Source organism: Anarrhichthys ocellatus, unplaced genomic scaffold (genome assembly GCF_004355925.1).
Source record: "Anarrhichthys ocellatus isolate YVR2014 unplaced genomic scaffold, GSC_Weel_1.0 scaffold57, whole genome shotgun sequence".
NCBI lineage: Eukaryota > Metazoa > Chordata > Actinopteri > Perciformes > Anarhichadidae > Anarrhichthys > Anarrhichthys ocellatus.
In genome coordinates this window covers 984,914-997,857 of record NW_022280087.1, presented here as the reverse complement: position 1 = coordinate 997,857, position 12,944 = coordinate 984,914, and the positions used below count along the sequence as shown (strand labels likewise).

At 42.7% G+C, this 12,944-nt stretch overlaps 1 protein-coding gene across 1 annotated transcript in view; it reads left to right on the top strand.

Moving 5' to 3' along the window:
* The window catches only part of LOC116396582 (uncharacterized), a 15,494-nt gene extending 9,837 nt beyond the window's left edge, over nucleotides 1-5,657 (top strand). The window contains exon 4 of the mRNA XM_031871268.1: nucleotides 1,094-5,657. Within this exon, the coding sequence (XP_031727128.1) occupies nucleotides 1,094-1,513 (420 nt within the window). The 3' untranslated portion in view covers nucleotides 1,514-5,657. The remainder of the gene's footprint in view (nucleotides 1-1,093) is intronic.
* The last annotated feature ends 7,287 nt before the right edge of the window (nucleotides 5,658-12,944 follow it).

The window sequence follows — 12,944 nt, the reverse complement described above, 5'->3', positions numbered from 1 at the left end:
AGACCCAGATCCTCCAGCAGAGACCGGTCCACCGTGGACAGACCCAGCGTCTCCTCCTTCTCTCCAGAGCTTCTCGGGCCCCGCTGGGAGCCAACACCGACACCATGCTGCTGGAGACCCAGACCGTGTTGCTGGGCCCGCTGGAGGGAATGGAGGCACGAGAGAACCAGAACCAGGACTGAGAGGGGCAGACAGTCAGACCCTGCTGCAGTAAAATGAGAGGTTTTCTAAAGGGAGTCTGGTGATCGGAAACGTTTTTTGACCACAGGGACCGCCAACATCAAACACAATGAAAGCTCCTCGTAGCAGCTTTAAGTTGGTTCCTGCAGATCAGTACTGTACAGTTTTGTTGTCAAGGTTCAAGGTTCAGCTTTATTGTCATTTTACAATACAGGACAGCACAATGAAATGCAGTTGTAGCCCCTCCACGCTACACACAAATACATTGTATTGACAGATATTCAAATATTTAAAAAAAATAGAATAGAACAATAAGATAAGCAATAAAATAGAGCATATATAAGTATATAAAATTAGGACTAAAGAAAGAAATAAAACTAAAATTATGTTTTTAGGAAGATATACACTTATCAATATACAAACACAGAAAGTAAAATATGTGAAATATCAATGTACTATCCAAGTTAAAGTACAAAGGAGACTTCAGTGGGAGTGGGGGTAGAGCACTAATGGTATGGTAATGTGCAAAAGAAGACCAGCTCAGCAGAATAGTTCCATGAAATATTCACAGAGGCATTGCATCTTGTCTCCATGTAACATGGAAAGTAAGCAGTGTTGCTTTTACACGGGAGAGGAAGGTATCTATAAATATGGTTGGAGAAACATGTGCATGAATTATTAACATTGCTTTTTCCCTGACCTCAATTTTTATCTCTTCCGCTCTGTTGGGTTCACGTCCCATCCCTCTCTTTTCTTGTGCCTCCCCTCACTTTCCACCTGCTAACACCTCCTTTTTGTGTTTTTCCTGGCTCCTCTTTCTTCCTCTTGTCCTTGCCTTTGGTAATCTCATATTCCCTGTGGCTTTCATCTCCTTTGACTCACCCCTTCTCCTCTCCTCCTTCTTTCTCCTTAGGGCCTCGAGGTGTCCAAAGGTGGACGCTACCACACTCTTTCCTCGGACAATTTTCTGGAGATGAGCGACTCCGGGGTGGAGTTCACCACCTCCGGCCTCCCACTGGATAGTGACACTGATGGAGGGATGACTTACGCCTCCCACAAGCCCCTCCTGAACGCCGTCTCCCCTACAGCCATGACCGAAGAAGCTCCCCCCGACTACCTCAGCGCCAGCAGAAGCCCCGACTCCGCTGCGGGTGGCAGCCCCGCCTCCAATCTGCGCTCGCTTTCTACTGCCACCCTGGACGGCAGCCTGCACGGCGACTCGTCGCCGGGAACGGCCTCCAGGTGCACCGCTGGGTTGGAATTAGCCAAAACAGAGGGAGGGGCTGAGAGCGAAGACGCAGGTCAGAAGGAGGAATCAGCTCAGAGCACCTGAGAGGATCCAGCAGGGAATGTTTTTTTTTAGTTCATACAGCAACGACACCCACAACAACCTGGCTCTGTCTATCATATCCCAAACACCTCCGAGTCCTTCATCACTGCATTTAGAACAACACCATAGACCTTATAGTCATGCTTGGATTCAGACCTCACTTTAGCCTATAAGAAAACAAAAGAAAGTTAGTCGCACAAAATGCACAATACAAAATCAAAAGCACTGCGTACTGACACATTAGGTGTAAAAGAACAACACCAAGCTGTATTGGAAGAACAAAACAATTCCCTGCATATATGGAGAATGCATGCATTTAAATTAAACGTTAAAGTAGGTATCATAGTTCAGGTCTGCAGGAAAATGCTGACGTTAGATTAGACTCAATGCATGTGAGCTTCAACTGGGCCGACGATGCACAGGCTCAAAAAGAGAAGTTCTGACGATGCGAAAGGGAGAAAAAACACTCTCAGCACCGACATGGGATCAAAGGATTTCACCTCCTGTCAAAAGGTTTTCAAAAAAGCAAGAAAAGAAAAAAAGACAGGAGTGTGACACATTTTTGCAGTCAGAATCACACATTATAGTCAAAGACCCCACGGCTACTAATAGCAAACAGCAAAGAGTTTCCCCGGTATCGATGTGGATCTCAGTGTGTCGCCTCTGACAGCACTTTTCTCTGCTCTCACGGCATCAGACAAATACCGCCGTGATTGCATTTCATCCGGCCCGTACACAGACTCTATTATCAATAATACAAGCATGTCAAAAGGCGTCTCAGCCTCTCGGACAGAAGTGCTTGCCTCAGCAATCATTCACCGATATGCACAAGGGGAAAAAAACACCTCCCCGACATGTTCTTTCTGGAAAACCCTGCAAACTGAAACAAGCTCTGAAGATTGAATATTGAACACCGCTCCGTTCCAGTGCCGGTGGTTGCTTTTTACTCTTTCTCTCAAATCTTTTGTTTTTCAAATCTGCCACATTTGAAGGCGTCGTCTGGAGAAACCTGTGGGATTTCGGTCATTACGGTATTCATCATTAGCCCCCTCATCTCACTCGCGCTAATGATGAATACAAGAGAATACAAGAGCAGCCAACTGTAGAAACTATCCTCATCTGTTTTTTGTTTGTTTTATCCCCCAGTGGAGTTGTCACTAGCCCTGTCAGAGCAAAAAATTAAATTGGGCAACACTTCTGGAACAGCTCCCGTGAACATAATTGGATTTTTTTGGTCTCTTTTGGGAAGGACCGATTCACAGACGCCATGGAGTGAGGAGGGGCGATAAAAAAGAGACATAGATGGAACAGAGTGCTATTCGGGGAACAGATAAAGGACTTGCATGATTTAAAGCACGCTCCTTTCATCTTAGCTCCCATCTATCGGATGGAGCTCTGATTATTGCAGCCCGGTTGTTTGCCAAAATGAAGTGACTGGAAAGCAGTCGAATCAATCTGAGATAACGATGCAGCCTACAGCCCTGACGGAGTGAGACCGAATATAACAGAGATTATGAGAGGGGTGTGTGTGTGTGTGTGTGTGTGGAGACATGATTCCTTTCAGATCATGAAAGAAGGGAAATGAAAAGAGGAAGGCATTCTCAGAGAATCACAATCCTGTATTAATTGTTAATATCAATGAGTCAAAAATTATGATTCCTTCCATTTGCTGCTCTGCTCTATGAATCCAAACCCAACGACTGTGCAACATACAGTTGACCCTTCGCTAGGTCCCGCCCCTTGAATGCAAACTGGCCAATCACACCGTAGCATCGGCCAACACCTATTCTGCTCTGCTCCATAGAGTCTCAGGAAGTCGTTTCAGATTTTCCTCATTTTCAGGCATTTTTTTGTATTCCGAGTTGGTCATTGTTAAACGTTTGTTGAAAGTGATAGTCGTTAAGCCTCTGTTATACTTTCTGCAAGGACGGTCGCACGGACACGAGCTGAGGTGGAATCGGGACAAGAAAACGTTTGAATCTCGTACATTCCTCCTCACAGCGAACCGACATTCTCAAAGTTCTCCATCTTCTCTGCCCATTCGTGTCCTTAGAAATTGTCAGATGTGTACGGAAGGGCAGAAACCTGCTGCACGGTTTCATTGTGTGATGTCACTTTGCGGATGTGGAAAACAAAAATCACGCGTTGCACAGGAAGGTTGGAAGGAGATATACGTTTCCAAAATGTTGCGTTTCTACGTAAAAACCTGTGGCGCTAACATTAGCAGAGTACCTTAGCACGGCATTAACTAGCGTTAGCATACCCGGCTTTACAGAAACAGCGTTAACTTCATTGTCTTCTGTCTCGATGCCAGGTGATGTGACACTGATCTGTAGGCTTTTATCTTTATCTTTTTAACCTGTTCTCTCTGCTGAAACAGTTCGACATCCTGGTTATTTCCTTAAAACACATATTGTCGACCTTTCTGTCTGCTTTTCTCTAGAACCGCTTTTTCGTTTTTCCAAAACGGATATACTTCTTCAGGGAGTGCGGTTAGTGACAGTGTGGGCTCCACTGCTTAGCGAGTGGTCAAGTCAGTGACGCTACTATTGAATGCAACAGTAATAGAGCGATTGTATAGTATAGGAAGGTCAAATGTTTACAACCACTCGATGTATTCAACGAGGATATTCTAATCCTAATAACTGATGTTCATAGTGTGGATGCGTTTACTGTAAAGAGTTCCAAAGCATGTGTGAGTTTGAAAAAGAACAGATGGTGGTGGTAGAGCTGTACCACAGGTAGCTTCTAAATTACACCTTAATTACACCTTAAAGACACACATGATGGACCATGATGGAAGCATGAATAGAGTCAATTAGCTCAAGCTCTCGCAGCCATAACAACTCCTTTTGACTAATTAGTTCCCGTTCCATGCAGTGCAGGAAGCCTGTGGGCTAATTCGGGTCACAGGAAACAGATTCACACAGAATGAGAGCGAGACACCCCGCACTGCTGAGGAGACTCTGTCCAAACATGTCCTCCCCTCCACAGGGTCAAACACTCTGTCATACTTAAAGAGTGCAGCACTTTCACACATTTAGGGAATCACAGCAGTATCTATGGCAACATCGACAGAAAACCGACAGAAACACGCCGAAAGACATTGATCTTCATCGTAACAGGGCTCTACGGTGCCACGGATCCCATCCCACACAGCTGGTAACAGTGTGGCTTCCTCTCGCAGCAACGGAATTGATGTCAACCTAGATTTATGAACTTTCACCTCTAAGGTTTACTAAAAACCGTCTCACACAGACACAGATGTTTTGTGTCTGGACAAGAAAAGCACAAAATTGAATGTGTTCCTTTTGAAACAGGAAAAAAAAGGTTCACATTGTAATTACAAAGGGTTCAAATAATGCGCAGCTATTGGAAAAATGACTAGTTCACTTCTTATTCAGGAAAATGTAGTTTGGAGTCTTTATTCACTGCAGAGGTAAATTATTCGTAAATGAATCACGAGTGACTTGCATACCCCAATTGTCATTGAATTGTTGACTTTGTATGGCTGTTTTGTAGGGACTTCACCAGATCGTTAACGCAAAGAGGAAACCATTAAGACTCGGTTATACTTTCCGCGAGGATGGTCGCACTGACGTGAGCAGACGTGGAATCGTCTGTGCAGGTTTCTCATTGCGGCAAACCGACACTCTCAAAGGTCTCCATCTTTTCCGCCAATCCGCGTAGTTGGAAAATGTCGAATGTACACAAACATAAATCAAGCGTAAGGCTTCAAAACTGATTTTGTTTTGATGTAAATATCAGGTTCATTCTAATAAGCTATGATAAGAAGGTTAGGTGGACTAATGACAAATCGATGTCAAATGATCGAGCAATATTCATTACAATGGCACTGAGACATCACTACCATCCGACAGGAATCTGACACACGGCACATCTCGACATCAGTCACTCTTAATCATCCTTTTTTTCCCCCGACTGTTGTAAATATAAAGATATGTGTTCTGCATGTGTGTAGTGTGAAAATGCTAATATGTTTCTTACTGCAAGGCTTATGCAAGATTTTATACTCATCAAAGCGCTGCATCGATCTTTTAACCACACGTCCACAGCAGGTAGAAAACAAACGGCGTATAGCGCTGGAGACGCCTTCAGCTCTCAGTCTTAACTCATGTCGTGTTCACATGTTGAGCTCACAGTGACGCCGGGTGAAATCCTCTCATCGACATTTGCCTCTGTCTGTCGCCTCAGGAGAGCACCGTTTGACACAGTAACAGTGTCGTTATGGTTGTCTTATTTACACTCAGAGCAGGAACGAGACAGACAGAAGTGCAGAAAACCAACATGTTGTACAGTGATGTCAAAAACAACTGAAAGTAAAGAAATACTCCAACACCTTGGGAAAATGCACTTTCAAGTTGGAATAACGTGAGGTTTTCCTATTCTGCCAACATCGCTTGAAAGCAGAATGCCTGAATATTCCTTTAAAAATGATTTAGACCCATTTCCCTTCAGTTAAATCCATTGGGATACATGGAGCAACCTGGACATGTATGCTATGTTGGATTTAACCTGCTTAGAAAATACGGCAACAAAACAATTTAGATAAGACATCTCTTGTGAATATATTTTGCTTTTTTGAGTGAAGATGAAATGTTTCATTCTTAAAAGGGACAGTTTTCCCCAAAATTAAAAACACAAGTCTGTCCTCTCACCTGTAGAAATATTTAACACTCAAGATAGTATTGCTGCCAGGTTTTGGGGATATCTGCTGTAGATATGTCTCTTTTTCTCCAATATAATGGAAGTAGATGGCACTCGGCTTGTGGTGCTCAAAGTGCCAAAACAATGCATTTGGAAAAACTCAACAGCAATGTCTCTTTCCAGAAATCATGACACGGTTACTGAAGATAATCCACAGACCTTATTGTGAGCAGTTTCATGTACCGAACTACACCCGCTAACCGTATCACCGCGCAGCAGGAAGATCTATTCTTGATACTGCTAGCTCACCTAGCACCTCTGAGCTAGCTAATGTATGCTAATGTCTTTTATTTGGCTTTGAGCACCACAGGCAGAATGTCTTCGTCTCAACAGCCGATATCTCCAACACTCTACAACTTACACCAGAACAATCTAGATTGATAAACAGCGCTACAAGTAAAAGGACAAAGACCGCCTCTGTTGGAGGGCACTCAAGTGCTTTGCAGGGTGAAGGGCCACGAGCCTCCTTTGGATTTCAGCATGTGCTCTGACAGAATAACGATGCAAAAGTTCAGGCAATCGCAGCTGACAAAGTTTTTATGAAAGGATTTCACTTTCCGTCTTTCAACCTTGTCTGATGTTTTCTGTTTCATTGCACGTCAGAGCCACCCGCCATTCACAAAGCCTGTCAGAGCAGAAGTGCTGATCCTTGCGTGGGTAGGGCGAGATTTAATCTTCTGTTAATCTGCTATTCTCTGTAATTCTAAAGAATGCACTGAAAAATCAGTGTCGCAGTTTGCTGGTTCCCTCTGATCATATTAGAAATTTGCTTTCGTTCAAAGTATCAGAAGAACTGCAGTTTCACACTGAGATCAGTTCATTTGAATTCACTCCAGTGCAACTCACTGGCCTACTGTGATTGGATTTAGTTTTATCTTTGATTCATTAGAAAATAACTGAAAACCACTGGTCTGTCGCTCTAAGTTCTCTCTATAGTACACTCTTAGAAATAAAGGTGCCAACTAGAACCACATTGGGTTATTTGGCTTGTTCTCACAAGAGAACCCTTTTGGGTTTCTGGTTAAACATTTTATAAAGGCTTCAACTGGAACCCTTTCACAGGGTTCTACCTAGAACCCAACATAAGGGGTTATACCCAGAACCATTTGTGAAAATTTCCACCGCCTATGAGAACCCCTTATGAGAGGTTCTACAGATAAACTTTGGTTCTTAGACGGTTCTATGGTGTAATGGCTACACCTAGAACCCTCTCTGGAGGTTCTGTCCAGAACCGTTCCCCCTTCTAAGGGTACTAACAAGGACCCACCCAGGGGGTTTGATGGAGAACTCTTTTATATTTCACTCACGTCTGTCCCCACTGTCAAACTCTCAGCACCTGAGAATGTTTTTTTTATTACAAAATATATATTCCTAATAACAACTCATATAATCAGTGTGTTTACTTTGGGACTAACGTACCTCATCCCAAACCAGTGCATTTACTGGAAAAAAATCATATCTCTTTTGAATGAATACACGTCATTGCCAGAACTTTTTGTAGCATCACATTTAGCACCAAAAAGTCTACTCTCGCTACTAATGTGCTAACTATTTCTCCATACTCCGATATTATAGCCTTTATCTGCTGTCCCAGTATATACCTAAGAGTTAGTGTAACTGCCGCATGCCTGTAGATTGCTTGCAGGACAGCAGCCTCAATGCTGACAGTAAATACTGATAGTAATAATATGAATGTTACTTTTTTTTTTGTACAGCTGGCTTCTTGAGTCCATCCTGACCTTGTTGCTGACGTCTGGTCCTGGTTTCCCATGATCCTCTCCTGACTCTTAATATCACCTCTCACTGCTGGCATTCAGCTGGGAGTGATGGTAAGAGGAGAATACCTTTAAAAGGTTGCTGCCAATCATGGAGGGCGTCTCTATGTCTTGTTGGTGTCAGCGCAAAATAAGAAAGCTTGTACAAGCTATTTGCTGCCATTCGTTATTTTGCAATTAAAGCAAATATGAAATATTTGTTTTATGTTACACACTCATTTCGTTCAATCACAGAAAGAAATAAAAGTTTACACCAAAATAAATTGTTTACATTTTGACACACTAAACTTAAACATTAATGCTTTGTTGAATAGAAAAATTCATAATTGGAACAACCAGAAATGCTCACCAGAGACCAAATGTGTATTAATCCGCTGCTGAAAATAGTCCCAAACACATGCAGTAATTCTTCCTGTTTGAGTAACATTTGTTAAAAACTACAGTGACCAGCTATTTTAGGAAATGACTGAGCCCTTTTGAAACATTATATCTTCGAGCTTTTTTCAAACATTTACGTCTTCAGTAGCAACCAATGGCCTTTGTTTCGTTTTTTTCAAATGACACTGGTATTCTCCTATAACATCACTTCTCATAGAATATGCAAAGACTTATTTATAATTTGTTATATTATTATAAGTCTCTTCCATCATTCTAAGGGGCATTAAAAGTTTGCATTCTCGCCACAGAACACACACTCTCCTAATAATGGTTTTGGGAAACCCCAGAGTCAGGATGGCTCTAGAGGCAAAATTAGATCCAATTAGTTGTTTTAGCACACGACTCAGGCAGGAGAAGTATTGTCACTGTCAATATTACTGCTGTTACTTATGTAAAAACAACAATGAAACAAAAAATGTAGGATGTGGGATAATATCAAGAAAGTTTGTTAAATCTGTATGAATTCTGAAGTTTGAAGCCTTTAAAACAGACCAACACTTCATGTAGGATTCTCTGGTTTTGGCTTTCATGCATGTGTAGGTGTAGATTGGTCATGTGACAACAGAACTCTATATTTTGCTGGTATTCTGTATGTTTGGGTCTTCTACGTTGTGTTTGATTGATTTAACATTTAGGTGTGTATTCCTCAGGAGAGTTGTTGTTACAGTATGTCATAGCCGTATGTTTTTGATACTAGAAATCACTGGTTCGCCTGCATGTTGCTTTCATTTTGAAAGAAATCACGTGAATGCTTCATATCTAAGAGTTGACATGCCATTTAAGTTGGGTAATCATTGACTGTAACGATACTTCACTTTACTGCCATGGACAAGGGGCCACACCCCCTTGTTTGCTTGAAGAATAAATCAATGATTATTTATATACCGCTACTATAGAAGAACTTTTGGCATCCTGCAAAGACTTTTATAAAGCTTCTCTTTTTTCTGTAATGAATGAATAACTCCAATTAAAATGAATTTTCAACAGAGTGACTTAAACGTTTTATTTGTTTGTGTGTCTCTGCTTTTCGTGCACTTTCCATTACAGTCACACAAACTCCAGTATTCTACATTTGAATTTGGGTCATAGATTAGCAGCCATGACAGAAAAGCCTTGTTTAAATAAATGGTAGCGAAGATCTCAGAGTCTCCAACTATTTTCCAGACAAACCAGGTTATATTGTGGTCCACGCTTTGAGCTCTTCAACTGTAAATGTACCCAGCTGAACAGAAGTAATGATAGAATAGACGTGGGCAGAGCGGGCTGCAGCTGAGTTACATAACATTTTCTTAGTGCTTGTACTTCAGTGTATAAGAGAGCTGGTGGTGGTGCAGAGGGGGTTTACAGAGAGGTGAAGCCCTGCCAGCTGATGCTCAACAGAAGGCAAACAGACAATAACAACCAAACAGTGTGTTTTAAGATGAACCGTGTACTCTCTCAAAATAACAGAAACTGGAGACCGCCTTGCGATTGGATCGCACCAGCCGCGACGCCAAGTCAGACCAGGGGCGTGAAGTGGAGAAGGGGCAGCGTTATTATGGATCCCACTGCTCTTCTTGGCAAGACCCGCCCTGTGCAGCATTCAAGCGTTAGGATTGGACAGGCTTCCATGCTCGCCACGGTACTGGTCAACTGATTTGTACTACTCGAGGTCAATGCCTTTAACCTTAACCAATAGTCTCTGCCTCTACTAGCCGCGCAGAGCTGGTCTTGCCAAGAAGAGCAGTGGGTTTCATAATTACGGGGAAGGGGCCATTCTCCCCTATACTTGGCCTTGCTTGGACCGCACCTTTGAATTCGGTCTTCATGTTGATCTCAACTACACAACGGTAAAGTTCCATGACTGCATGTTACACGGTTGTGGAGACAAAATCTGACCACAGACAAATATAAACATCTGGCAACTCACTCTGTGAAAACAATACCAGCGTCGCTGTCACGGCTGGTAATAATACACAATAATATGATAATAAATGCCCCTTCTGACTCGATCCTCAAATACACTAACGGCAAGTTAGAAATATTGTTTTTCTTATTGGTGCAGAGGAAATTTTAAGTACAATTAAGTAAATTACCTTATGCGGACTGATCAAATTTAGTTTATAAAGGAACACTTCATCCTTAAGTTTATCACAAACATCCCAAAACATGAACACATTGAGAGACATGTCATTTTCATTGGACAGACAAATTAGTAAAAAGTACAATATTTACCTCTGAGATGTAGCCTCGTTGTAATGGTGGAATGTAACCAAGTACATTTACTCAAGTACTGTACTTAAGTACAATTTTGAGGTACTTGTAGTTAACTTGATTATTTATATTTATTGAAACTTTATACTTCTACTCCACTATGTGTCAGAGGGAAATACTTATAATATTATATAAAAGATTATTTTTTGGTCTTTTTACTCCACTACATTTATCTGACAGCAATAGTTGCTGGTTACTTTGCAGATTCAGATTATCAATACAAACCATAAATCAACTAATAAAGTATGATGTGTGATTATGGATTAAACTACCCAGCAGTATATAAAGTAGAATTCGTTCACCTTTACCAGCTGCAGCATTGGTGATGCATACACATTGAATGCATCTCTAATAGGCTAATTATCCATTGACGTAATAGAGCCTATGTTATCCTGAATTGTGCCATTCTGCATAATAACTACTTTTACTTTTGGTATATGTAGATTTTGATGCAAATGCTTTTGTAATTTTACTTAAAGCTACTACAAGGAACTTTCATTTTGTGTTGATTTTGGCGGTCCCTGTGGACAAAAGTCGTAGTGTTTCAGAGCACAAGACTCCCTTTACAAAACCTCTTGTTTTACTGCAGCAGGGTCCGACAGTCTGCTCCACTCAGTTCTGGTTCTGGCTCTCCCGTACCTCCATTCCCTCCAGCAGCGTGGTGTCGGTGTTGGATCCCAGCGGGGAGCGGAGGTCCCGGAGGAGCAGAGAGGAGAAGCTCTGCTCCTGGAGGAGATGCTGGTGCTGCCGGGAGCTGAGCTCTCCTCCTCCCACATGAGCTCCCGCCTGTAGGTCGAAGGCTGCAGTGAAGCGATTATTATTATTATCAATATTATTTTAGGTTTTATATGTTTTATACAGTTTGAGGTCCTAAAATGAAACTACATTCATGTTTAAGTCCCTGGAATCAAGTCTGAGTCTGAGCTGAAGGAGTTTCTGGTGAAGCTGCATGATCTGATTTCACCAGGCACTGATGACAAACATTAAGAATAACGATATAGAAATAGACAATCTTCTTTCTGATGGTGTCGTTTACTTATGAAGGTAGAAGATCAGGATTAAACTGAGACTATTTCACAACCAGTTAAAAGTCCCTCACAGTAACTTTAAGTACGATTTTGAATGCAGGACTTTTACTTGGAACAGAATATTTTTAAACTGTGGTATTACTACTTTTAGTTAAGTAAAATGATGGCGTACTTCCACCACTGTGAAGTGGAGTAGTATAAATTGCATAAAATACTCAAGTAAAGTACAAGTACTTCAAAATTGTACTCAGTTATTCCCATAGTCTGTATGGTTACTCCACCACTGAGCTCTGCTCCGCCTCTCTGACACTTGTGCCCCACTTCCTCCTCTCGCGGGCCCGTCCTGCTCCCGCTGAAGGCGCCCTGGCCGTCAGCCAATCGGGGCGGAGCAGGACGTGACGTGCGTTGTAGCGCAAGGAAGCCCCGAGACTGGCGCGCCAAATTTCAAAGGACTTCCTCCTGGGAGGAAAAGAAGGCGAATAAGCCGCAACCGACGTCCGGACGAACAAAACAATAAAAGAAAAGCCTGCAGAAAGAATACATTTGATTTGATTTCGAAGTTCGGGAGTTGAATCCGGTGGCGGAGCAGTCGACGGTGTTTGATCGGCGGGCGCGTGGAGGAGGAACACCACTGAGGGATATGTCGTTGTTGTAAGTGGCAGCTTTGACTTTCATTCTGTCCCACAAGGAACTCACGTCAGCTAGTTTAATCCTGCTCCTGATTTGACAAGCGGACACCCAGGACTACGATACTTAATTAAAAAGAACGTGAGTCTGTGCGCGTGTAAGTTAATGTGTCGATACCGCGCGGATGTGTGCAGTTATTGACGCTAAAACGAGGTTTTTCTGGCTGGTTATTGTGTCTCGCTTTGTGCGGTGAGCCCATGGGTTGTGCTGCGTGCAGCTGCCGCACGGCATGCGGCGCGCACAGCAGCTCGCTGAAGCTCCTGCAGCGACGTTGACAGTTGACTTTTTTAATTTATTGATTTTTTTTGATTTCAAGGATTTGTCTTTTTTGTTTTTCTTTCAGATCAGACTCACCTCGGCTGTTCCACCCTGTCAGGGTTCCCACCTGTGAGACGGTTGAGGTCAACTGATGTCAGGAGCCTGGGATTTTAATCTCTCTCTCTCTCTCTCTCTCGCGCGCGCGCGCGCGCGCGCGCACACACACACACACACACACACACACACACACACACACACACACACACA